The sequence below is a fragment of the Dendrobates tinctorius genome, unplaced genomic scaffold (genome assembly GCF_039654945.1).
Source record: "Dendrobates tinctorius isolate UK_male_01 unplaced genomic scaffold, ASM3965494v1 ptg000004l, whole genome shotgun sequence".
Classification (NCBI taxonomy): domain Eukaryota; kingdom Metazoa; phylum Chordata; class Amphibia; order Anura; family Dendrobatidae; genus Dendrobates; species Dendrobates tinctorius.
In genome coordinates, this window is record NW_027361672.1 from 22,983,584 (window position 1) to 23,008,100 (window position 24,517).

General features: G+C 45.8%; 1 protein-coding gene across 3 annotated transcripts in view; it reads right to left on the reverse strand.

Moving 5' to 3' along the window:
• Positions 1-24,517, reverse strand: part of ZNF236 (zinc finger protein 236) — a 235,408-nt gene that overhangs the window by 152,849 nt on the left and 58,042 nt on the right. For all 3 annotated transcript variants that reach the window (XM_073566497.1, XM_073566490.1, XM_073566480.1), the window contains exons 9-12: positions 21,435-21,638; positions 14,440-14,653; positions 6,830-7,108; positions 456-659 (exon numbers count right to left, since the gene is read on the reverse strand). In XM_073566497.1, the coding sequence (XP_073422598.1) occupies positions 456-659; positions 6,830-7,108; positions 14,440-14,653; positions 21,435-21,638 (901 nt within the window). The remainder of the gene's footprint in view (positions 1-455; positions 660-6,829; positions 7,109-14,439; positions 14,654-21,434; positions 21,639-24,517) is intronic.

A 24,517-nucleotide genomic window follows, 5' to 3' on the forward strand; every position in this document is an offset into this window, starting at 1 on the left:
CTCCATCTTCTCCATTCTGTAAGGCTGAGTAAATCTGACTGCACTCAGATGTCATTAGAGTGAGGTCCATGTTTCTCATGAACTCATTGATGACTCATGACCGACTGTAATACGAATATTAGATCAAACTCAGGCATGCTGCAATTTTTTTCCTTGGACAGACATTGCCCGAGGGAAAAAAAATTTGCCATGTGCACCGCCTCGTGGAACAAGATGGGTATAAGTGCTACCTGTCAAAATGATGGATAGCACTCATCTGATTACTAAGGCTGTGCACACGAGCCCTAAGGCAGCAGAACAATCTAGGAACTGTCAAAGTTCAGAAAGTGCACAACCAGGTTTGACATTTACAACGTTTGCTAATATATGCGCATGGTCATTGACATGGTCGGTAACATTAAGGCGAGGAAGTGTGTGATTTGTCACATTCTGCTAATAAGTAAACTTCACGTTACCAAGATCGGTGATGAGAATTGGCTCCTGTAACGGGATTTCTGACACCGGGACACTGGTCTTCCCAGTGCGTACTTTGCCGGGCTTCCGCTGTTGTCGTAATTTTCTCAATTCACATTGTTTAAAATGCGAAGCAATATGAGTTTTCCTGTGGCCTGAAGTGCGAAACTTCTTGTCGCAATGGGGACAGGCAAACGGTCTGACACCTAAAGTTAGTAGAAAAGAAGGACAGAAGGGGATCAAAATGAAACCTTGTACAGGTGTATCATAATAAATCGTAAGTAATTATTATTAGTATATCATAAATTATAAGTGATCATTATTAACCATGAATCAGCCAAAACAAAAGTAGTAAGAAACACCACAAGGTTCAGGAGCTGTAAAGAGAACCTGTCACTGCTGCTCCACTGATCCTGGAACATCTCTCATCATTCTTCTGTGCCCCTCCTTTCCAAAGCTATGCCCCTAGTAATGATTATACAAATGCCCCTTCAACCAACTGGCGTATACCACAGACGTTCTTTGCCGGCGTTCTCGTGGTTTCAGGGTCAAAGGAGACAAAACAAACATCCCCGTGGTATACGCCTACTTGGTTGTAGAGGAAATTTGTATAACCATGAGAAGGGGGCATAACTTTGGAAAGGAGGGGCACAGAAGAATGAGGACAGCTGTTCCAGAATCAGGGGAGCAGCACCAAGCTGAGGAGGTACAGCAGTGATAATCGAGTGAAAGGTCCTCTTTAAGAACCATCCGTCACAGCTTTTAAATGGTCATTTTCAGTCTCTTACAAGCTACTACAAGAAACGTTTGTTCTTTTTAGGCCAGAAATGTCCATTTTCTGATGTTAGTCAGTATGTCCAGAATGGAAAACTATGTTGTAGTGACGTCTACAGAGAAAGGTGGGCGAATACATCTGCGGGTTCTAGATTGTGAGGGGGGGCAGCTCTGATCATTGGGGAGAAGGCCTGCTGTGGTTACTATAGAAGGGGGGCTCCGCTGTTATTACTTCGGTGGGGGATTCAGTGGGGGGAAGTTGAGGTGAGAGCAAAGAGCACAATTGTTACTACTAAAATGGAGAAGGAACCTTTTACACTATCAAACTGACTATTGAGAAGCAAAATATCAAGTACATTTGTCACACATCACCAGTTGTGGTGCCTTTTCTGATTTTTTGTCTAAATATGTTTTCATTTCAGTTGTTTTCACCTAGGCCCTACAACGTTATTGTCTTTTTCACCTGGCCAAAGTTTGCCTGGGCAAGATATTGATTTTTATGTTCCTTTTTGATTAAAATCCTACAATTGTAACCATCCGAAATGGGGGCAACTATGTTTACTCTGAGAACTGCATGTGTGTCACACAATGTTATGCATCATTTTAGTGCAAGAACTTGTCTTTCTTGTCCCCTCAACTCAGGCCTCTCAATGTTTTTTTTATTTTCCGTGGCCCGACCAATCAAAAGGGTGATGCCTGATCCTCACCACTGGTTGCAGTCCATACTAAAATCTTTAAAAATGCCTCCAGTTCACAATGGATTTATATTGTGTCAAAGGGTCCCAGAAGAATAGAGTTGAGCAAAACATTTCACAGTGTCCAGCATCCACTCCAGTCCTCCTTCGCACCCGGAACGGGGTAGTCTTCACTTCTGCCCCATTGACGCCACTTGCACTTAGTAGGACCTGCAGTGTCATAATATCACAACAACGCATGACATGAAGTCGCATGTGGTCTAGTGCCTTGTCCTCATGAAGCACAATGTTATCAAGGATGCCAAGCCCAGACGTGAAGACTGTAACTCAACCTGGCATCCACGTTGGGCTGGATTGAATGCTGGATCAGGGCCAATGTGAAGCTTTTTTCTCAACTCTACAGACGAATATTACAATTTGTAGAAAAGGAGTGCTCCTCAACCAAAGATTGTTGAAACTAAAGAAAGGACAGTATAGCATACAAAACTTCGATCAAAATGGAGTCTCCAGCTGTGCCTCTCCTATAGGGGAGCCTGTACCCTTAACTTACAGTTGACCCAAATTAAGGTTGTTTTTTTTTTTTTTTAATAATGACAATAATTCAATCTAAAAACATACAGATCACTCATGAAGACTGGCAAAATGAGCCACATCCAATAAAAAGGTGGAAGAAACGGACATCTACTAATTGCAGCCATTCATATTACACACGGTCCCCTCTCCAGCGTGGTTTTATACATGACACCTTAACATAAGGGTATGTTGAGAGATCTGAGCTATTTTACTTTAATACCATGCGTCTGTCAGACTGAGAGCATAGTGTTAGGGCAAATCAAATTATGTATTTTTCTCTATAACCACTGACATTATAATTCCATCAATCCTGATCTCTGTGTCCAGGAGCAAGATTTTGAGAGCACCACGACAATTTGTAGTAGTCATTTTCATCTTCATCACTATATCATATGCATTCATCCATCTTTTTTATGCTTACTGGAATTTTGTTACAAAAGGTGTATGCGCTAATGAAAGTCAAGCTTATCCAAAGCGATCTGATGTCACTGACAGAGATAAAGCGGTTAGGCTGGTTTCACACTTGCGTTTTTTTTCCGCGGTATTTTAGTGCTAAAAAACGCATGCGTTTTTTTTCCCTATACTTTGCATGGGATGCGCTTATGTGCGCATACACATGCGTTTGTATGCGTTTTTCCGTGCATGCGTTTTTTTGCGGTATGCGCTCGGGCGCACAAAATGCATCCTGTTGCATTTTTTGGGCGTCCGACTTGCCTCAAAAAAACGCATGCGCACGCAATGCGTTTTTTTACAGCAAGACACCCATTATAAGTCTATGGGTGCGCATATGTGCGCATTGGCATGCTTATGTATGCGTTTTTTTGCGCATGCGTTTTTTTTTTTACCATTAGTTGGACAATGGAATTTAGGGGTTTGGGTTAGAGTTAGGGTTAGTTAAGGGGGTTTAGGGCTAGGGTTAGGGTTAGCTAGGGTTTAGGGTTAGGGTTAGTATGGTTTGGTTAAGGGTTAGGGTTAGTATGGTTTGGTTAAGGGTTAGGGTTAGGATCAGGGTCAGGGTTAGGGTCAGGGTTAGGGTTAGTAAAGTCATGGTTTGGGTTAGTGTGAGGGGCCACCTAATGTTGGAAAAAAACGCAAATGCGGTAAAAACGCACTAAAAATGCATACAAACGCATAAAAACGCTGCGTGCTTTTTTGCGGGAAAAACGCGCTGCAAAAAAAAGCAAGTGTGAAATTAGCCTTAGCTGACGGCAGCAGTGTGTTGAGGGTACAACATTTTAGATCTTTTTTGGTCTCATGGCCACTTTACCAGATTATACAGATCATTTTAATGCATATTAGAAAATAGCTGCACATATAGGTCCAGAGTAGTGATGAGCGAATGTGCTCGGATAACGTCTTATCAGAGCATCTTGGCTTGCTCATAAATTATGTTCGAGTCCATGCGGCTGCATGATCTGAGGCTGTTAGACAGCCTGAACACACACGAGCCATGAATCATGCAGTCGCAGGGACTCGAACATAATCTACGAGCACGTCCAAGATACTCGAATAACACCCAAGCGTGCTTGGAGAAGATGTTATCTGAGCATGTTCACTCATCACTAGTGCAGAGTCACTGAGATGTGCAGGAGTTGGATACAGTAAATTCCTTAGGAGACACATGTCACATAAAGGGAACTTGACATATGGCGTCAATCTGCAGGATAACAGAGTTATGATGCTGTCCGGCGCCTGCACGCCTGTAGCGGTGAGAAAAAGGTCTTTATTCTCCCCACCAGCATTCGGTATTCAGTCATAGGGACGTGGCCGGTTCACTATACAGTCTTACAGACTGAGCATACAGAGCGGCCGCTGTAACCGTGCCCCCAGCCCTGACTGACAGCTGGCCTCAATGTAGAGCCAGTGGCGCAGTTACAGCAAAAAACAAGGAAAACGGGCACCATCCATAAATATCTATTTGAGTGGGATCACCATGTGCCTATAAATAAATATACATGAGAACTCTAAAGAAAAAGTATATGCACAAAAGTAGGGATCACCAACAAAAAATAGTCAAAAAATTCAACAATTTTTATTATTATAAATATAGTGAACACAGCAGACAAGAACACTATGTTAAAAACAATTAAAAAGTCTGAACAAACACACACAGATCACAAAACAAAGACAATGGGTCATATAATTAAATAGTAAAATACTATGAGTCCCAAGATTAGCCGTACAATCAGTAAACTATAAATAATAACAAATATCTGTTAATTATCATTGCTCACATCACCTAGCAGGCAAGTGCAATCACACTCATGATATCCTAATGTTATTTATAATTAAACCTCTATGACCAGTGTTATGCAACAAACCTTGGTGGTAAAGGCTGCAATTACAAAGCAATATAGTCAGAATATTATGCCAAAATATAACAGCTTATCACCATATTACCAGCGCTTTACCAGCAAGCCAGATCCTGGGGGTTTGAGTGAAAAACCTCCCTTCCCTAGCATAATGCCAACTGGTTCCCGGGAGTATACAGGCATACGGCCAAATTACATGGGACCCCTAAACCCACGCGTATCGACACAGTGATGTGTCTTTTTCAAGGTCAGTGTAGTAGTCTGCTATCGTCCTTAATATATATACAGAAAAGATAGATAATTCTTACCAGCTGAGCTTTTTGTGGAGTCCGACAGTCTTAGACTTAATGAGACGGCGTCCTGCCTTTGGTAATGCGCAGGCGCCAGAAAATAATAACGGAAGTTCACTAAGTCACTTCTCACAAGACGTCATTTCTTAGTGCGCAGGCGCTTGTATATGGTGATGGGGATTCCCCAAATCTCCCCTAACAAGACGTCAGTTGTTAGTGCGCAAGCGCCTGGATATGTCAGCGGAAGTTCTTCAGTTCTCCCCTCCAGGAGCACTAAAGCAAAGCAGTGCTAATGCGCAAGCACCAGGGATCTCTAAACGTTGGAAGTTACACTGCTAATGCAATGAGTGGCGCAGTTACAGTCGCCGCTCTGTATACTCAGAGCGGTGACTCAACCGGCACCGCCCCCGCCCCTATGACTGAATACCGAATGCTGGTGGGGAGAATAAAGATCATTTTCTCTCCGCTGCATTCGGCTTTGCGCAGGTGCCGGACAGCATCATAACTGTTAATCTGCAGATTAACCCCATATCTGCAGGTTAGCAGCGTTACTCCTAGTGACAGGATCCCTTTATTTCAGAACATCTTAATTAGTCATGAGTGCCTCCGTGCTCTTCGCTTAGTATGTTACTCCATTCCAGGGCCAGAGTAACATTTCTGACATAACAAAACGCAGCCAATCTTGATGAATTTGACAGGCGGGTGTAGTCATGCCCCATACTAGCTCCTCCGCAGCTAAGCCCATTTTGGCAGAGCTTCCCGAAACAAGCGTGAAAGAGCCAAGTCATAAAATGTGTGCGCAACTTTGAATTGCACAAAATGTTACAATTTTTCAAAGTATCCCTCGCAGTTTTTATTTAACCAAAAATACTTTTATGAATGAAGGCACAGTGTTAACATAAATGGGTTTCATATAATCACATCTATACAAGTAGGTGAGAACAAGCATTCAATGACAATATTGGCTGTAGTATCATCATATCACATTGGTACAGTGTGTCTCACCCAAAGAAGTGCACCATATCCATCTGAAATCAAGCGAAACATAGTACAGTACAACTGCATTATTCTGTATGTAGCAGGCTCATGGCTGTGATAGTCCTCATCTGCACCCTTTATTTCTAGCTTATAATATTGTGACATTTGCGGCTCTGATCACCAGTGAATCATTAAAGGTCCAAGATCTGCCCCCTGGTCACAGAGGTTAAAGAATAATTTGGTCTGACTAGTAGTCAGCGTATCAATGACCTGTAAAAGTAACTGAAGAACACCATTCTCTAGATTAAAAATGGCCAATTTTCTCATTGGATTATTTTAATTTCTGCCTCTCCCCTAGTATTCCGCTTTTATCTTTTTTTTTTTTTTTAAATCAGCCATATGGTTTCAGACATATGGGCTTTTTTATTTGCTGGTAATTTTTATGACCTTTACTAAGGGGGTGTTCCAGATAAGCCTAAAGATACACCCCCAAGGAATCCTGTTAGACTCCTCCTCCCCTTGCTAAAAAGTGGAGATAAATGAAATGGCCCAGATGTCTGGTCCCATACAACGGATTTAAAAAAAAAAAAAAAAAGTCATCATTAGTGGGGATCCCAAAGATCAGACCCCCACCAATCTGGAGCTTTTCGTTAGGTGATAACTTTTACTGTTGGGAACAACCCTTTATATCAGAATGTGTGTAAGGAAATCTACAATTCTTTATAAACCTAGATACAAGAATTTGGCTACTCACCAGTGTGTAGGCGGATGTGAACCTTTAAACTTCCAGAGGTAGAAAAGCACTTCATGCAGAATTCACATTTAAAAGCCTTAATGCCTGTGTGGGTCTTTATGTGAGCAGTCAGGGTGCTCTTCACAGCGAAGGCCCTAAAGCACTGCATACACTTAAATGGCTTCTCGTGAGTGTGGATTCGAATGTGTCGCACCAAATCACTGGGCTTCTTAAACTCCTTTTCACAGTAAGTACAGACGTGCCATCGAACTCCACTTTCCTCTCGAATTGAACCTGAAACTAATTATTAAAAAAAAGATTGTTAGCCATTACTAAAATACCAGAGAAATCCATACACCAGATGAGATGACTCATACTACAGAGGAGGAATAGGATACAAGTCAGGTGAAAAACATCTACTCGTGGCAAGCAGAGAGGTAACAAAAAGAGCCAAAATAGCACCGCTTCACTTTGCTGTGTGCTGCTTACTTTCAATGTAATATTAGGATTTATATGTATGCCAATTATACAGATTTGTTAAAAAAAGAAAAAAAAACAAACACAGAAAACCACAGCAAACAAGCTGCAAACATTAATAGATGACACACACAAATCTGATAAGGCTGGTGTACTTATTCTGAAAGTCCTTGATAGAATGGCTGTATAATTAATTTTGTTAAAAGACAGCAATGAAAACTAGATGTGTATTTCCTGAAGGAAGTACAGATAGTGCTTTGAAATGGTGCCCGTGCTGCCCCTTTAACACCTTCATGACCCAGCCTATTTTGACCTTAATGACCTGGCCATTTTTTGCAATTCTGACCAATGTCCCTTTATGAGGTAATAACTCAGGAACGCTTCAACGCATCCTAGCGATTCCGAGATTGTTTTTTCGTGACATATTGGGCTTCATGTTAGTGGTAAATTTAGGCCAATAATTTTTGCGTTTATTTGTGAAAAAAATGGAAATTTGGAGAAAATTTTGACAATTTTGCAATTTTCAAATTTTTAATTTTTATTCTGTTAAGCCAGAAAGTTATGTGACACAAAATAGTTAATAAATAACATTTCCCACATGTCTACTTTACATCAGCACAATTTTGGAAACATTTTTTTTCGTTAGGAAGTTATAAGGGTTAAAAGTTGACCAGCGATTTCTCATTTTTACAACAAAATTTACAAAACCATTTTTTTTTTAGGGACCACCTCACATTTGAAGTCACTTTGAGGGGTCTATATGGCAGAAAATACCCAAAAGTGACACCATTCTAAAAACTGCACCCCTCAAGCTACTCAAAACTACATTGAAGATTATTAACCCTTCAGGTGCTTCACAGGAACTAAAGCAACATGGAATGAAAAAATAGACATTTTAATTTTTCCAACCAAAATTTTCTTTTAGCATCAGTTTTTTCATTTTCACATGGGTAACAGGATAAAATGTATCCTAAAATTTGTTGGGCAATTTCTCCTGAGTACACCGATACCTCATATGTGGTCATAAACCACTGTTTGGGCGCACGGCATGGCTCAGAAGGCATGGAGCGCCATTTGACTTTTTGAATGGAAAATATGCTTGAATATTTAGCGGTTGCCATGTCGTGTTTGGAGAGTCACTGTGCGCCTAAACATTGGAGCTCCCCCACAAGTGACCCCATTTTGGAAACTAGACCCTCCAAGGAACTTATCTAGATGCATAGTGAGCACTTTGAACCCCCAGGTGCTTCACAAATTGATCCCTAAAAAAAAAAAAAAAAGTACTTTTCTTTCACAAAATTTTTTATTTAGCCTCAGTTTTTTCATTTTCACATGGGCAACAGGATAAAATGGATCCTAAAATTTGTTGGGCAATTTCTCCTGAGTACATCGATACCTCATATATGGTCATAAACCAAAGTTTGGGCGCACGGCAGGGCCTGGAAGGGAAGGAGCACCATTTGACTTTTTGATTGGAAAATTAGCTCCAATCGTTAGCGGACACCATGTCGCATTTGGAGAGCCCCTGTGTGCCTAAACATTGGAGCTCCCCCACAAGTGACCTCATTTTGGAAACTAGACCCCCGAAGGAACTTATCTAGATGTGTGGTGAGCACTTTGAACCCCCAAGTGCTTCACAGAAGTTTATAACGCAGAGCAGTGAAAATAAAAAATCATTTTCTTTTGCTCAAAAATTATTTTTTAGCCCGCTATTTTTTATTTTCACAAGGCTAACAGGAGAAATTGAACCACAAAAGTTGTTGTGCAATTTGTCCTGAGTACACCGATACCCCATATGTGGGGGGGAACCACTGTTTGGGAGCACGGGAGAGCTCAGAAGGGAAGGAGCGCCATTTTGGAATGCAGACTTTGATGGAATGTTCTGCGGTCGTCATGTTGCGTTTGCTGAGCCCCTGTGTGCCTAAACAGTAGAAACCCCCACAAGTGACCCCATTTTGGAAACTAGAACCCCAAAGGAGCTTATCTAGATGTGTAGTAAGCATAGTGAGCACTCTGAACCCCCAGGTGCTTCACAGAAGTTTATAAACGCAGAGCCATGAAAATAAAATATTTTTTTTTCCTCAAAAATGATTTTTTTAGCCCGCTATTTTTTATTTTCCCAAGGGTAACAGGATAAATTGAACCCCAAAAGTTGTTGTCCAGTTCGTCCTGAGTACGCTGGTACCCCATATGTGGGGGGAAACCACTGTTTGAGCGCACGGCATGGCTCAGAAGGGAAGGAGCGTCATTTGACTTTTTGAATGGAAAATTAGCTCCAATCGTTAGCGGACACCATGTGTTGTTTGCAGAGCCCCTGTGTGCGTAAACTTTGGAGCTCCCCCACAAATGACCCCATTTTGGAAACTAGACCCTCTAAGGAACTTATCTAGATGCATAGTGAGCACTTTGAATACCCAGGTGCTTCACAGAAGTTTATAACGCAGAGCCGTTAAAATAAAAATATTTTTTTTTCCCTCAAAAAATAATTTTTTAGCCTGCTATTTTTCATTTTCACAAGGGTAACAGAATAAATTAGACCCCAAAAGTTGTTGTCCAGCTTGTCCTGAGTACGCTGGTACCCCATATGTGGGGGGACCACTGTTTGGGCACACGTTGGGGCTCGGAAGGGAAGTAGTGACGTTTTGAAATGCCGACTTGATGGAATGGTCTGTGGGCATCATGTTACGTTTGCAAAGCCCCTGATGTACCTAAACAGTGGAAATCCCCCACAAGTGACCCCATTTTGGAAACTAGACCCCCCCAAGGAACTTATCTAGATGTGTGGTGAGCACGCTGAACCCCCAAGTGCTTCACAGAAGTTTATAAAGCAGAACCGTGAAAATAAAAAATCATTTTTTTTCCACAAAAATAATTATTTTAGCCCCCATTTTTTAATTTTCCCAAGAGTAACAGGAGAAATTAGACCCCCAAAGTTGTTGTGCAATTTTTCCTAAGTACGCTGATACCCCATAAGTGGGGGTACACCACTGTTTGGGCACACGTCGGGGCTCGAAGTGGAGGGAGCACCGTTTGACTTTTTGAACGCAAAATTGGCTGAAATAAATGGTGGCTCCATGTCGCGTTTGGGGACCCCGTGATGTGCCTAAACAGTGGAAACCCCTCAATTCTATCTCCACCCCTAACACACCCCTAATCCCAAGCCTAATCATAACCCTAACCACAACCCTAATCCCAACACACCCCTAACGATATCTCAACTCTAACCCGAACCACAAGCCTAACCGTAATCCCAACCCCAACCCTAATCCCAATTACAACCCTAACCCTAATCCCATCCCTAATTCCAACCCTAAGCCTAATTCCAACCCTAACCCTTAGTCCAACCCTAACCCTATTTCTAACCCTAACTCCAACCCTAGCCCTAACCCTAGCCCTAATGGAAAAATAAAAAAAAAATATTTTTTTTATTTTATTATTTGTCCCTACCTATGGGGGTGATAAGGGGGCGGTGATTTACTTTTTTTTTTATTTTGATCACTATGAAAGTTTATCATAGTGATCAAAATAAATGAATGAATCTGCAGCATTGCAGATTCGATTCAGCGCACTGCGCATGCGCCCGCCATCTTTCAAGATGGCAGCGCCCATGATGCTGGACGGCGGGACACCGGGACGGATAGCGGGAGGTCGGAGGCACAAAGGAGGGTGAGCGGGGGTGATCGGAGGGTGGAGGGAAGGCGGGGGGCAGATTATGATGGCGGCTGCCGATCGGTGCCGTTAGACGGTGGCGGCAGCCGATCGGTGCCGTCAGTCGGTGTGGGGGGGGGTCGGGTCTCGGTCTCCAGCCATGTCCGATGCATCGGCCATGGCTGGATTGTAATATTTCACCAATTTGCATTGGTGAAATATTACAATCGCTCTGATTGGCAGTTTCACTTTTAACAGCCAATCAGAGCGATCGTAGGCACATGGGGGCTAAGCCACGCCCCCAGGTGTTAACTGAAGGGTCCTTTGTGTGCGGGTCGGATGACCTTTCAGTGACTCCGGTCACCCAACCCACAGGGGGGCAATCAATTCATGACGCCACATAGGCGTCATGGGTCGTATTGTCACGACTTTTCATGATGCCTACGTGGCGTCAAAGGTCGTGAAGGGGTTAAGAGAGACTTGCCTGCTTCCCCCACAAGACTTTCAACTCAGGATCCGTTTTAACAGTGGGTGACTCTCAGGGGCCACTTTGGCCTGTGGGGCCCCTCTGGGTCTGATTTGGTGGGTGGGGCCACTCTGGGTCCGATTTGGTGGGCGGGGCCACTCTGGGTCCGATTTGGTGGGCGGGGCCACTCTGGGTCCGATTTGGTGGGCGGGGCCACTCTGGGTCCGATTTGGTGGGCGGGGCCACTCTGGGTCCGATTTGGTGGGCGGGGCCACTCTGGGTCCGATTTGGTGGGCGGGGCCACTCTGGGTCCGATTTGGTGGGCGGGGCCACTCTGGGTCCGATTTGGTGGGCGGGGCCACTCTGGGTCCGATTTGGTGGGCGGGGCCACTCTGGGTCCGATTTGGTGGGCGGGGCCACTCTGGGTCCGATTTGGTGGGCGGGGCCACTCTGGGTCCGATTTGGAGGCTAGGGTCGATCAGCCTCCGATTTGGAGGCCTGGGTGGCTTAGCCTCCAATTTGGAGGCCGGGGTCAATCAGCCTCCGATTTGGAGCCTGGGGTCACTCAGCTTTCAATTTGGCACGCCGGCCCTTTAAGACTCATTTCGGTGCGCCGGTCCTTTTAGAATCACTTTGGCACGTTGGCCCTTTAAGAGCCAGTTTGGCTCACTGGGCTTCTAAATCCACTTTGGCGCAAATTCTCAGGGGCATGCGTAACGTGATGAAGCTAGATTTGCATTCGTGCTGTGGCTTTCGCTTTAAGAGCTGAAATTATCTGGCAGAAACTGTGTCCTGCTGATGTCATGTGAAGTTCGTAGGCATTGGCATAGTAACTGGGTGTGCCTGCGCATATCAATGAGTTTAACTGCCATTTGAATCGCCTCAGGGCATGTTTTCCCTGTGGCAACATTTTCCTATTGAAATGCATTGAGACAGTGCATTCGAATGATGGGAAAAAAAAAATTTCAAACGCAAATTGCGCAAAAACTACAAATCCGATTGACACGAAAAATACTTAGCACACCACTCGTGGACACTCGCTTCGAAACGACACCTCAACGGAGTCTGTGCGTGTAGCGGTTCGGGCCGCATTAATTGTGGAAATCAACTGAATAATAACTAGATGTGTATTTCCTGAAGGAAGTACAGATAGTGCTTTGAAATGGTGCCCGGGCTGCCCCTTTAAGAGAGACTTGCCTGCTGCCCCTGCAAGACTTTCAACTCAGGATCCGTTTTAACTGTGGGTGCCTCTCAGGGGCCACTTTGGCCTGTGGGGCCCCTCAGGGTCTGATTTGGTGGCTGGGGCCCCTCAGGATCCGATTCGGTGGCCTGGGCTCCTCAGGGCTTGAATTGGTGAATGGGATCCCTCAGGGTCCGATTTGGTGGGCGGGGCCCCTCTGGGTCTGATTTGGTGGGCGGGCCCCTCAGGGTCTGATTTTGTGGGCGGGGCCCCTCAGGGTCCGATTTTGTGGGGGGGCCCTCAAGGTCCGATATTGGGGCCGGGGGCCCTCAGGGTCCGATTTTGTGGCCGGGGCCCCTCAGGGTCCGATTTGGCGGGCGGGGCCACTCTGGGTCCGATTTGTCGGGCGGGGCCACTCTGGGTCCGATTTGTCGGGCGGGGCCACTCTGGGTCCGATTTGTCGGGCGGGGCCACTCTGGGTCCGATTTGTCGGGCGGGGCCACTCTGGGTCCGATTTGGTGGGCGGGGCCACTCTGGGTCCGATTTGGTGGGCGGGGCCACTCTGGGTCCGATTTGGTGGGCGGGGCCACTCTGGGTCCGATTTGGTGGGCGGGGCCACAGCCTCCGATTTGTAGGCCGGGGTGGCTCAGCCTCCAATTTGGAGGCCGGGGTGGCTCAGCCTCCGATTTGGAGCCTGGGGTCACTCAGCTTTTGATTTGGCGCGCCGGCACTTTAAGACTCATTTTGGTGCCCCGGCCCTTTAAGAATCACTTAGGCGCGTCGGCCGTTTAAGAGCTAGTTTGGCTCACTGGGCATCTAAATCCACTTTGGCGCACATTCTCTCTCAGGGGCGTGCGTCATGTGATGAAGCTAGATTTGCATTTGTGCTGTGGGTTTCGCTTTAAGAGCTGATATTATCTGCCAGAAACTCTGTCCTGGAGAGGTCATGTATAGTTCGTAGGCGTTGGCATAGTAACTGGGTCTGCCTGCGCATATCAATGAGCTTAACTGCCATTTCAATCGCCTCAGGGCATGTTTTGTCTGTGGCAACAATTCCCCATTGAAAAGCATTGAGACAATGCATTCCAATGATGGGAAAAAAAAATTTCTAACGCAAATTGTGCAAAAACTACAAATCCGATCGACACGAAAAATACTTAGCACACCACTCATGGACGCTGGCTTCGAAACGACACCTCAACGGAGTCTGTGCATGTAGCGGTTCTGGCCGCATTAATTGCGGAAATCAACTGAATAATAAGAATAAGTTAGCAGCGTTCGGATTACAATATAGTGCTTTCTTCAAAGCACTATAAAAATAGTTCCTCACCAGCAATGCTGAATCTAGAGACTTTTTATTTTAGAGTATATCTAAAGCAGCTCATAGCAGCCAAACCAGAAAACAAAGTGCAGACTGCGCTGTTTTGTAGTTTTTGCCCCTCATCAGTACAAAGCAGGCTCCTGTTGGCTGAATGAAATGCCTTAGATGCAGATGACACCCAGTTGTAAGTTCATTTATAAATATCCAAAAGGAAGAAGAGAGGAATGGTACAATGCAGAGTTAGGTGAAAAGTTGCTCCATAATTGGAATATTGAAATTAGAAATGTTGCAGTTTGTCTTTTACAGGTTCTTTGTGTGCTGCTTATTCAACTTTTGTGTGGTCATAAATCAGTATCTTAGAAGACAAAGACAAAGTTACAAACTCCCCCCCCCCTCAGACCATCATAGCGGGCTGACTAATGGATTCTCAGTTAACTCATTCTGCAGCCAGTAATAAGCAGTGCATCAGTGAGGTTATCGAAAGCAAATGGTGCAAAACATTTAATGAAACCCAACATCAAAACCCATCAATGCTTTACCTTGTGCAAAAGTAGATTTCTTCTTAAAGATTCTTTTCTCAGGCTTCTCCACTTTATCCTGATCTTCGGGCTCTAGCGCAGGCCCTTGGTCATTACAATCTATCTGATGACCTGATATACACTCAATTTCCTGAATGGTTGTCTTTCCTTGGCTGGGATCGCCAGGAAGTGGAGCAACTGGGATTGATGACAGTCCGCTGTTTTCTAAAGCTTGCTAACATGACAGTATCAAAAAAGACAAAATTCTGCAGTTAGTCAAATTTCTCATAAACAAATGTGACCAATAAAGATCAGTTGATGAGGGGTGTTTTTTTAACCGTTCAATGAGTCTAAAAACTCAGCCTCCTTAGGCTATGTGCTGCACACGCTGCGGATTCCGCTGCGTTTTTTTCCGCGCGGAAAGGCAGGTAAAACCGCAGGTAAAGTGACCTGCGGTTTTGCTGCGTTTTGTCCTGCAGTTTTGCCCTGCGGTTTCACACCTCTACTATGTTAAAGGTGTGAAACCGCAGCGGAATCCGCAGAAACAATTGACATGCTGCGGAAAAAAACCCGCGCGGAAAAAACCGCAGCGTGAGCACTGCGGTTTTGAAAACCCATAGGGTTACATGGTAAAGTACCATGTCTGCGGAACTGCTGCGGTTCCGCAGGGCCAAAACCGCAGCGGAACCGCAGCAAAAACCGCAGCGTGTGCACATACCCTTAGGCTACTTTCATACATCAGGTTTTTCCGACAGGCAGGATCCAGCTATTTTTACAAAAAACCGATCCGGCGTAAATTTTGGAAAACTGAATTAACGGATCCATTTTTCTGCCGAATCTGTATAGCAGCTTTATATCTGTTTCCTGGGGGCTGGCCTATTGGATCTGAGCATGCACAGGCTTAAAAGAACCGATTCGGTGGCCGGATCCGTCTTTTTCCGGATCTGGCGCATTCCGGCACCCTAAGACTTCCATTGTGGCAAAAAAGCCGGAAGCGCCGGATCCGGCGCTGTCCGGTTTTTCGCCGCAGACAAAAACGTTACTAGAGACATATTTTCCAGATGCCGGGATCAAAATTTTTGCCAGATCCAGCGAAAACCGGAAGAAACGGAAGGCCATGCAGCGCGATCCGGCGCTAATACAATTCAATTAAAGAAAACCGGTTCCGGCGCCTGATTTCGCCGGATCCGGTTTTTCTAAAAAAACCTGGATCCTGCCTGTCGGAAAAACCTGTTGTGTGAAAGTAGCCGTATCGTGTAGCTCTCTTCCAGTTTAAAGGGTGTCCGGACCCTATTTAGATCCCCCCTTGTAAAGACCACTTTCTTAATAGTACCACCATATATTCCTTTATTCCCTTGAGGAGTCCCCTGCAACAGGTGTGTAGGGAAGGTGACCTGACAGACGGACTGACTGGTCAGATTTAAAAAGGGAAAACAGCTAGGAAAGTGTAGGTGACGTGCAGTACCTTGAACTGACATTAGAGGGCAGGGAGGAGTGTGAGCATAGGACTTGACATCAGCTTAGGGCTAAGAAACTGTTTGTCATGGGGGGGCGGAGTTATAGGGAGCAGGGAAAGTTATAAATTTGGCAGGAGGGTTCCAGAAAGTTCCAGTCCCCAGGGGGAGCTCAAGTGACGAGGAGACTGTGACAGTTGCTGCACTGTGAGGAAAACCTAACCAGGGAGACTGAGGAGAAAGGAAGTCAGGGGGGTGGTCCTGACAAAGTACCGCAGTATAGACGAGGCTCCGGGTGTAGGACACCGTATTTGGAACGACGTTTGACCAGTAAAATTACTGTTGGTGCACAGGCCTACGGCGGCCACAGTGACGGAGCTGTCAGAAGCGTCGCAGAGTGTAAAGGGGAAGGTACGTACATATACGTCCCCGGAGAAAGTACGGTGTCGCAAGGTGTTCTGTAACCTGAGAGCTGTGAAGAGAAGTGCGGTGTGCTGTGAGGTGGTCTGGCGAACGGCGAGAGAGAATAAACTTGGACCTGTTGCCCCCCGAAACTTGCCTCCAGCTTATGTCTGTACGTCACTGCGCGGTATACAGAGGGACCACCCCCCAGCCTGGCCCAGCAACCCTACACTTGGCGTAGTCGGCAGGATCAACGCCACTAATACAATATCTTCTGCTGCAGGCCTGCCTCTGAGGAATGGGAACGGACTTGGACTGCACTGTGTGGATTATAAACACCTGTGGATTACAAATTACCAACCTGTGGATTACAAATTGGGAGCGCTGTGGCGTATCTGCGTTGCCAGCAGAGGATCCGGGGCGGTACCAGGTCCGGAGCAAGATGGCGGTGCTGCTTCAGCGCAGAGGAAAGATCCAGGTGTTTGCCGTTGTCCCCAATGGACTGGGGCACCCTCCTACGTACCCTTGGGGACGGCGATATGTACCAGGAGGCCGATGCTCCCACATACTGGACCCTGACAAGTGGGTGGAAAGGCCTGCTGTCGCCCCACCAAGCAGAGGGAGTGGCACAGAGGAAAAGATTGTCTGCGGCTGTTTGGCGCCATTCGATTGCTGCCCACTGGACTGGATGCGACACTGCGGTTGTAGAGGCATCGGCCGCCTGGAGTGGCGATGGCGGCGGGAGGTCGAGCTCCGCCAGAAGATCTATACCTCGGAATCACGAACAGCCAGTCCGGTCTCAGGTGGAGGAGCGGAGCCATGGCGGATCCCACGGGAGCGGCCGCCCAAGATACCAGCAGAGAGCCCCTCCGCGGAACCTCTGGGCCTGGAGGCCAGCCTTACCGGTTGGTGAAGAGCGGAGACTGCGGGAGCAGCCGCGGAAAGATGTGACGGAGACCGCGGCGCCGGGGAAAGTGAGAGCTCCGCAAGCGGCCCCCACCACTCAGCCACAGCGCGCGGCCTCCTGTGATCCCAAAAGTCTGGCCAAGGAAGATCCCACTGTCTATGCGGAGCTGAATGGGGCCTCCACTCCCAGCCCCCCGCCCGGTGACGCCACACCCGGTGTCGCCAGTGCGGAGCCTGTTTCCCGAAGACGCTGTTGCGTCCCCCCTGCAAGTGACGACATCCTCCCTGAAACCAGCTGTTACTCCGGTTATGCCGGCTCCGGCTGAAGCTTCGGATGCAGTCCACCCTGCGGCCGCGGTTATGCTGGCATTGGAACTGGCTGCGGCCTATTTGTCAGGCCCTATGGCCGAACATCCGGAAAACCTGTCTGCCCCTATCTGCCACCCGGCCCCAGCGGCTGCTGGGCTGCAGACATCACCAGCCGCCTTGGCCCTGTTTTCCTCACCAGCTAAGTCCCGCCCACCGGACTCCCGGACTTACACCGGACCCTCCGTTTGGGTCGCAGAAGTGGTAAAAAAGAAGAAAGCCAGGGAACAGGAAGTATGGAACCTGCTTCATGCAAAGGGGGAGGCTGGCATGACGGTGACACGATCTATGGGACGGCTCGTGTATACGAATATACCCAGGGGGTATGGGTTCATACGTGATCTGGCTACCGGCCAGAAGGTTTATATTAATGTGGCCTCTATTCGTCACGGCCGGGCTCTACACGAGGGGGACTTGGTGTCGTACTACAAAGAGTACTGTCCCCGCGGCTACTACGCGGTAGCTGTGATTGCTGAATTCGAAGGTCATGAGCCCCCGCAGAAAGAACTCACAGGACACTCTGTTATGAATGAGTCACCGTAGGAGGCAAAAGCAGAAATACAAGCTAAGTCCAGAAAACCAGAGAAGTTGGCAACTATCAGATTGCAGACCCCTGAACCTATCAACACAACTAGCAGTAGCCGTGGGGGGTTCCTACGATGCCCTAGACCCCTCAATCACAGCCGGAGAAATACATAGGCCTAAAGAACGAAAGGGGAAACCTAAACTGCCCCAGAGCAGACCCCAAAGCTATAGGCAGCCCCCAACATATAATGACGGTGAAGCAAGATGAAAATACTAACACAGACAGAAAGATAGACTGAGGAAAGATGGGGCCCCAAAACTACCTAGATAGGAAAGGACAGGAAGGCTGCTGTCTGCAATCTGCCAAAACCCTATCAAAGACATAAGCCAACCAGCTGATATGAAAAAGGCCCTGAAGCAGCTAGGCTTCAAAAACTGAATCAGCACTCAGGTATTTTCAGAAGACAGAGCTAAATGAATTCAGCACACCCCAGCAGGGAATGGCAGAAATCCAGAAAAACAAAGCAAAAACAAAGTCAAAGCACAAAAGCAAAAGGCCGAGCAGCAAACTTAGCTTTGGAGGAGCAGGAATTCAGACTGATCTCCAAGGATCCCACAGAGAAATCACCCGCAGGGAAGAAGGGCGTCGGCAACCTTATATCCAGTCCGTAACTCCACTCAGCCAGTCCTCATCATCAGCCTCAGGTGTTTGACAATCAGGCTCACTACCTTTCTTAACCAGAAGAGGGAGTTCCTCGGGCCTCAGTAATGAAGGGGAAAATGAACTCACAACAACACTCCTTACATCCCGGGAGCTCCACGGCTGTGGTGCCCCTCGCTGCCGGCCACTAGGAGGTGGCTTGAACTTTCGAAATTTCGTTGCACCGTTGTGCAAATCACAAGGACAGTTTGCATCCAAGTTAATGGAAAAAAAAAGAAGTTTAATATAAAAGTTGAGGTTTTGTTTGTATTAAGCCTGGCAAAGCGGGGATGTGATGAGAGAGGAAGTGTCCATGTTAAAGGAAGGGGGAGGAGAAAATCTGTTATGTTTATGTTTATTATATGTTGGTTTTAACAAGCAATAGAAAAATGTAAGAATATGGGGTACTTGTGATATTATAGAGTTGTTCTGATGTATGATATGCACAAGAAAATGCGACAGGTCCGGGTAAGGGAAGGTCTGTGTGACCGAAGGAAGCGTGAGACCGAAGGGGTCTATGAGTTGAGAGGGTCTGGGAGACCGGGACGCCGACCATGACTGGTAGCTAAGAGAAAGACAAAGAGATGGAAGATGTGAAGCAGACAGTAGTCCTAGGTCAGGTCCCAGACACCACGGACACCCCAGGAAAAGGAAGGCGGGCGCCGGCGATGATCTGGTAGGTGTAAGGCCTCGATCATGGCGTACCAGATTGTGAAAAGTGACAGAAGGGAAGAGTAGGAGAGTAAGATTGTCGGGGACGACAATAGACAACGGAAGGGGGAGTGTAGGGAAGGTGACCTGACGGACGGACTGACTGGTCAGATTTAAAAAGGGAAAACAGCTAGGAAAGTGTAGGTGACGTGCAGTACCTTGAACTGACATTAGAGGGCAGGGAGGAGTGTGAGCATAGGACTTGACATCAGCTTAGGGCTAAGAAACCGTTGATCATGGGGGACGGAGTTATAGGGAGCCGGGAAAGTTATAAATTTGGCAGGAGGGTTCCAGAAAGTTCCAGTCCCCAGGGGGAGTTCAAGTGACGAGGAGACTGACAGTTGTTGCACTGTGAGGAAAACCTAACCAGGGGGACTGAGGAGAAAGGAAGTCAGGGGGGTGGTCCTGACAAAGTACCGCAGTATAGACGAGGCTCCGGGTGTAGGACACCATATTTGGAACGTTTGACCAGTAAAATTACTGTTGGTGCACAGGCCTACGGCGGCCACAGTGACGGAGCTGTCAGAAGCGTTGCAGAGTGTAAAGGGGAAGGTACGTACATATACGTCCCTGGAGAAAGTACGGTGTCGCAAGGTGTTCTGTAACAGGAGAGCTGTGCAGAGAAGTGCGGTGTGCTGTGAGGCCGTCTGGCGGACGGCGAGAGAGAGAGAATAAACTTGGACCTGTTGCACCCGAAATTTGCCTCCAGCTTGTGTCTGTACGTCACTGCTTGGTATACAGAGGGACCACCCCCAAGCCCGGCTCAGCACCCTACAGGTGCACGAAACGTGTCCAAAGGGAACATTAAGGACACTTCTAGTAGTAAAGGGCCTCACTTGGGTACTGTCCTTGTCAGGATGGGAGATCTCACATGGGGGACAACAGGGACTTTTAGGGTTCCTGCATGGTCATCGTCTCCTCCTAAATCCATGAAAGGCCTCCTCTGGCTACTTTAAGGGTGAGAACAAACCAAACAAAATGTCTTCATTGCACTGGTATATCTGGGCCCTCATATGTGTTATATTTATGTATTTTATTATATGTTATGTTCGTGATTTTATAGGCTAAGCCTCCATTTTAATTGACTAACTAAAAGTTACGATCATAAAACCTACACACACCTATCCTTGCTGATATATATGGTGACAGATTCCCTTTAAAAGGAAACCTGTCATATTAAAAATGGTATTTCGTCTTTATTCAAAATATTAAAGAGCAGAAGGAGCTGATCAGATTGATACATACTGTGACAAGGTCACTGGTACTGTATGTTAAGGGAGATATGTGTCACGGAGATTGCTTTCCTCCGTGATCTAGAAACCCATCAGTTTCTTTTCAGAATGCTATGTGCTGAAGGAGTTAAGCGGCCATGTTATGGGCGGGTTTTTAGGTGAGTAGGTAAAGAGATGGGCGAGACGCCTACTCACCATATCTCCACCTCAAGAGTGTGGCTGGAGAAATAAATGTCCAGGCAGTTTTTTTTCCCTCCGTCTGTGTTGTGGGGAGGTAGGAAGCCTCCTTACTGCTGGCTCCTGCGAGAGCTGCCATATGTCTTGGCCCAGAGGACCTGGGTAGGACCGACTATGAACTTTTATTTTTATTTGAGCCGGACAGGCTGTTTTTTCTGTTACCATTTTAGGTTTTCGGTTTATAGTGCAATAAACCACTCAGAGACTTTAACCACACGTGTACCTGTGTCTACCTCGAGGAGCAGATATGTGAGCCAATCATCCACAATACATACGGTATATATTCTAATGGGAAACATTCAGTAAATCTTGCATTTTAGTCATTGAAATCCCTGGAGTTTGTATGCATGAGTCCAGTGGGCAGTCCTATTTAGTGAATGACAGTTTTCTCTGTATAACTGTGCATGTAGAGATATCTGCCAATCACGGATAGAAACGCCTTTACTACCATGTTGATTCACCACTTACACCTTGTCTACTCACCTGCAAAATGTCTCGATTAATCCCCACTGCAATGCTCAATGGTTGCCCCGATTGTTGGCTCTGGTGATTCTCTATGGACACTGGCTCAGCCAGTTCCAGAATCTGCTCGATAACGTCGGTCACGACAGTCTGCTGTCCTTGCTGCCCAACTGACGAGAGGCTTGCCGTGTCTGTCTGAGCTGGTAGAGGGCGAAAAACTACTGCCTGCCGGTAAAAACAGAAGTAATTAAACCCAACTTCTGTGTTGTCAGAATAAGAAGAAAATCTCACAAATAGACAAAACGCTACGACTAAAGCCTTGTAGACTATACTGGTTCTGTAAAAATGAAGAGAAAAAGTACAGAAAAGGGTATGAAGTGGCCAAATTCAAACTTAAAAAGGATCTGACAAATTAACTCATCCGCAGCTCACCCGCTATGGCCATTTCCTTCCTATATTAGTTTCATTTTATCTCCGCGAGACTTTTTGCCTTTCAAAACACATTTAATCCTTTTTTTTTTGCTAGGCTGTGCGCACCAACTGTTCAAGGAGCAATTCTGATTTATGTAACTCTATTATGTATATAGATGAGAATGGATGGGATTAGAAAGTAGAAACATTGTCCCAAAACTGGCGCTACCATTCGGACTCTTAGGACAATTGTAATTGAAATGTAAGTTCCAGCTGCTACTTATCCCAATGATCATCAGAATTAACGGTTCCTATGAATCGGAAGGTGGGGGAGAATTTTAAAGGAAACTACTGGTAATTACAGAAAAAAACCCAAAGCTTTGACTTTTACAAGCCCATTGGCAAAATCTGACCAAACTTTTATACCACGTCAAATAAGTACTTCCTGGACAACCCCAAATCTACAAATAATGTCATCATAGGTCTACAGATATGGCATCATACAAACAAATCCTTAAACAGCAATACCCCATACTACCTACATAAGCGGTTTGCCAGATTTACGGAGGTGCTGTAGAGAAATTTGTTCCACCTTTTATAGAATTATCATTTTAAAGGCCGGCAATCTGAAAAACAATGTAATTTAGCCCATCGCTGCTTGTAATGGGAAAACGTGTTGTTTTTTTTTTTTGTTTTCAGAATTATAACATCAGATATCGGAGGAATTTTGGATGTTTTCCAGTTTTGAACTTGAGATGATGGGGCTGCTGCTAAAGGGTTATTCTCATAATCATAAATGGATCAAGTTACAAAAAGCTTGTACGATAACAAGCCATTTAGAGTCATTCCATGGTAACTTACGTTACAACACAGTTAGTAACTTACGTTACAATAAGTTTACTTCTCATATGAAGTAATGGAATTGTAAAGTAAGTTACCATCCATTGTGTTGTAACGTAAGTTACCAAGTAATAAAACTATTTTGGATTTAATTTGTATTCTTGAAAAATCAAACTGTGTTGAAATCTATTGAGAATAGTTTAATGTACAATATACATTCACTAATTTTTGTGCCTGCCTTCAAAGAACAGGCTGTAGCCATTATTAACTCAGTTTTTGGCTTGTAAATGTAACGTAAGTTACCATGGAATGACCCTTTACGTGTTATTAAACCTTTTGGTGTCAAGGTTTTCTTTTATTTTTTAAAATTTTTCACCTCTGGAAGCCAGGGGGTCACACTGAAGCACTGCAGGTAACTGCAAACTCTGCTAGATGACAGCAGAGTGGAAAGAGGGCTGAAATCCTGCCCAGAGCAGACCAGCAGAATAGCAGATAGGCTACCAGGGGGCAGCAGAAAAGTCAGACAAGTCGGGTCGATACCAGAGAGTAGCGTAGTACCAAGGGGAATCCCAAACACAGAGTCAGAGGAGCGCCAAAAGGTCAGTACAGGTCAGTAGCAGAAGTACCAGAAGAAGGAACAGAATCAGGTCAGAGCCAAAGCAGAGTCGAGTACCGGGGAATCAAAACACACAGGGACAGAGTCGGGACGGGTAAGAGAGGAGTGAACAGACACGGGCAAAGACAGCTAAACGCAGCAGACCAAATCAGGGTTTCACCAGAGCCAACTACACACGCCGCTGGCAGGAAATATAACTGACACTGCCTGCAGGATTCAGTGCAGAGAAATAGTAGACCCAACACCAGAATGTGGCAGAGAAAGTTAATCCCTGACATGACCAGACGGGGAAAGGAGAGACAAGAACCAAAACCCCGTCTGGATCATAACACCAGGACTATTTTTTACTTTTAGCATCGACAACTAAAACCTAAACTACTAAACAAAAAAAATTATATTAAATCCAAAAATTGATTCGGTCCTCAGGTACCTTGGGGCCTTAGATATTAACCCCCCAGACACATACACCATACCATTCAAATTAATGTTTAGGAAGATCGCTAACCCATCACATTCTTTCCATAATATAATGCAAACTAGAATGAATAAATTAACAATTCAATTTTTTTCCATTAAATTATAGTTTTAGCCTCAAATTGTTCATTTTCAAAAGGAGAAATTGGAAACTACTGTAGTGTTATTTCTCCAGAGTTTGGAAATGTCCTCTATAAGGCCGAGACGGGATCACCATTTGGATCTCAAATTTTCGGGCGCAGTCAGACAGCGGTATATCACAGACGATAATGACATTGCAACGCTTAGACTGGCCGATGGTTCTCCTGTCCCGAGCATGACAGCTACTGAGAAATACAACACAAGCTGTCACGCTCCGGTCAGGAGAGTAATGGCTAATGGTTCCCTGTCCACATACTGCTCTTGCAGAGATCAGCATTTCAGCAGGTAACCGAATGTCTTCGGCGTACTTGAAAACTATGTTTGAGTCCCTGCGACTGCATGTCTCGTGGCTGTTCGACAGCCGCAACTCATGCAGGGATGGCCTGTTTGTTAGGCAATCCCTACATGCGAGACATGCAGCCTCGGGGACTCGAACATCATTTTCGAGCACGCCATAGACATTCGGTTAGCGCCTGAGCATGGTCCGATAACACCTTATCTAAGGGTGTTCGCTCATCACTAATAGACACACATGCAGCTCTCATTTTAACCCTTCATATCTCTGTCTTAATCATGAATATAGCCATGATTCTGAGAATCCCAGCTTTAAAATGAGCCCTGA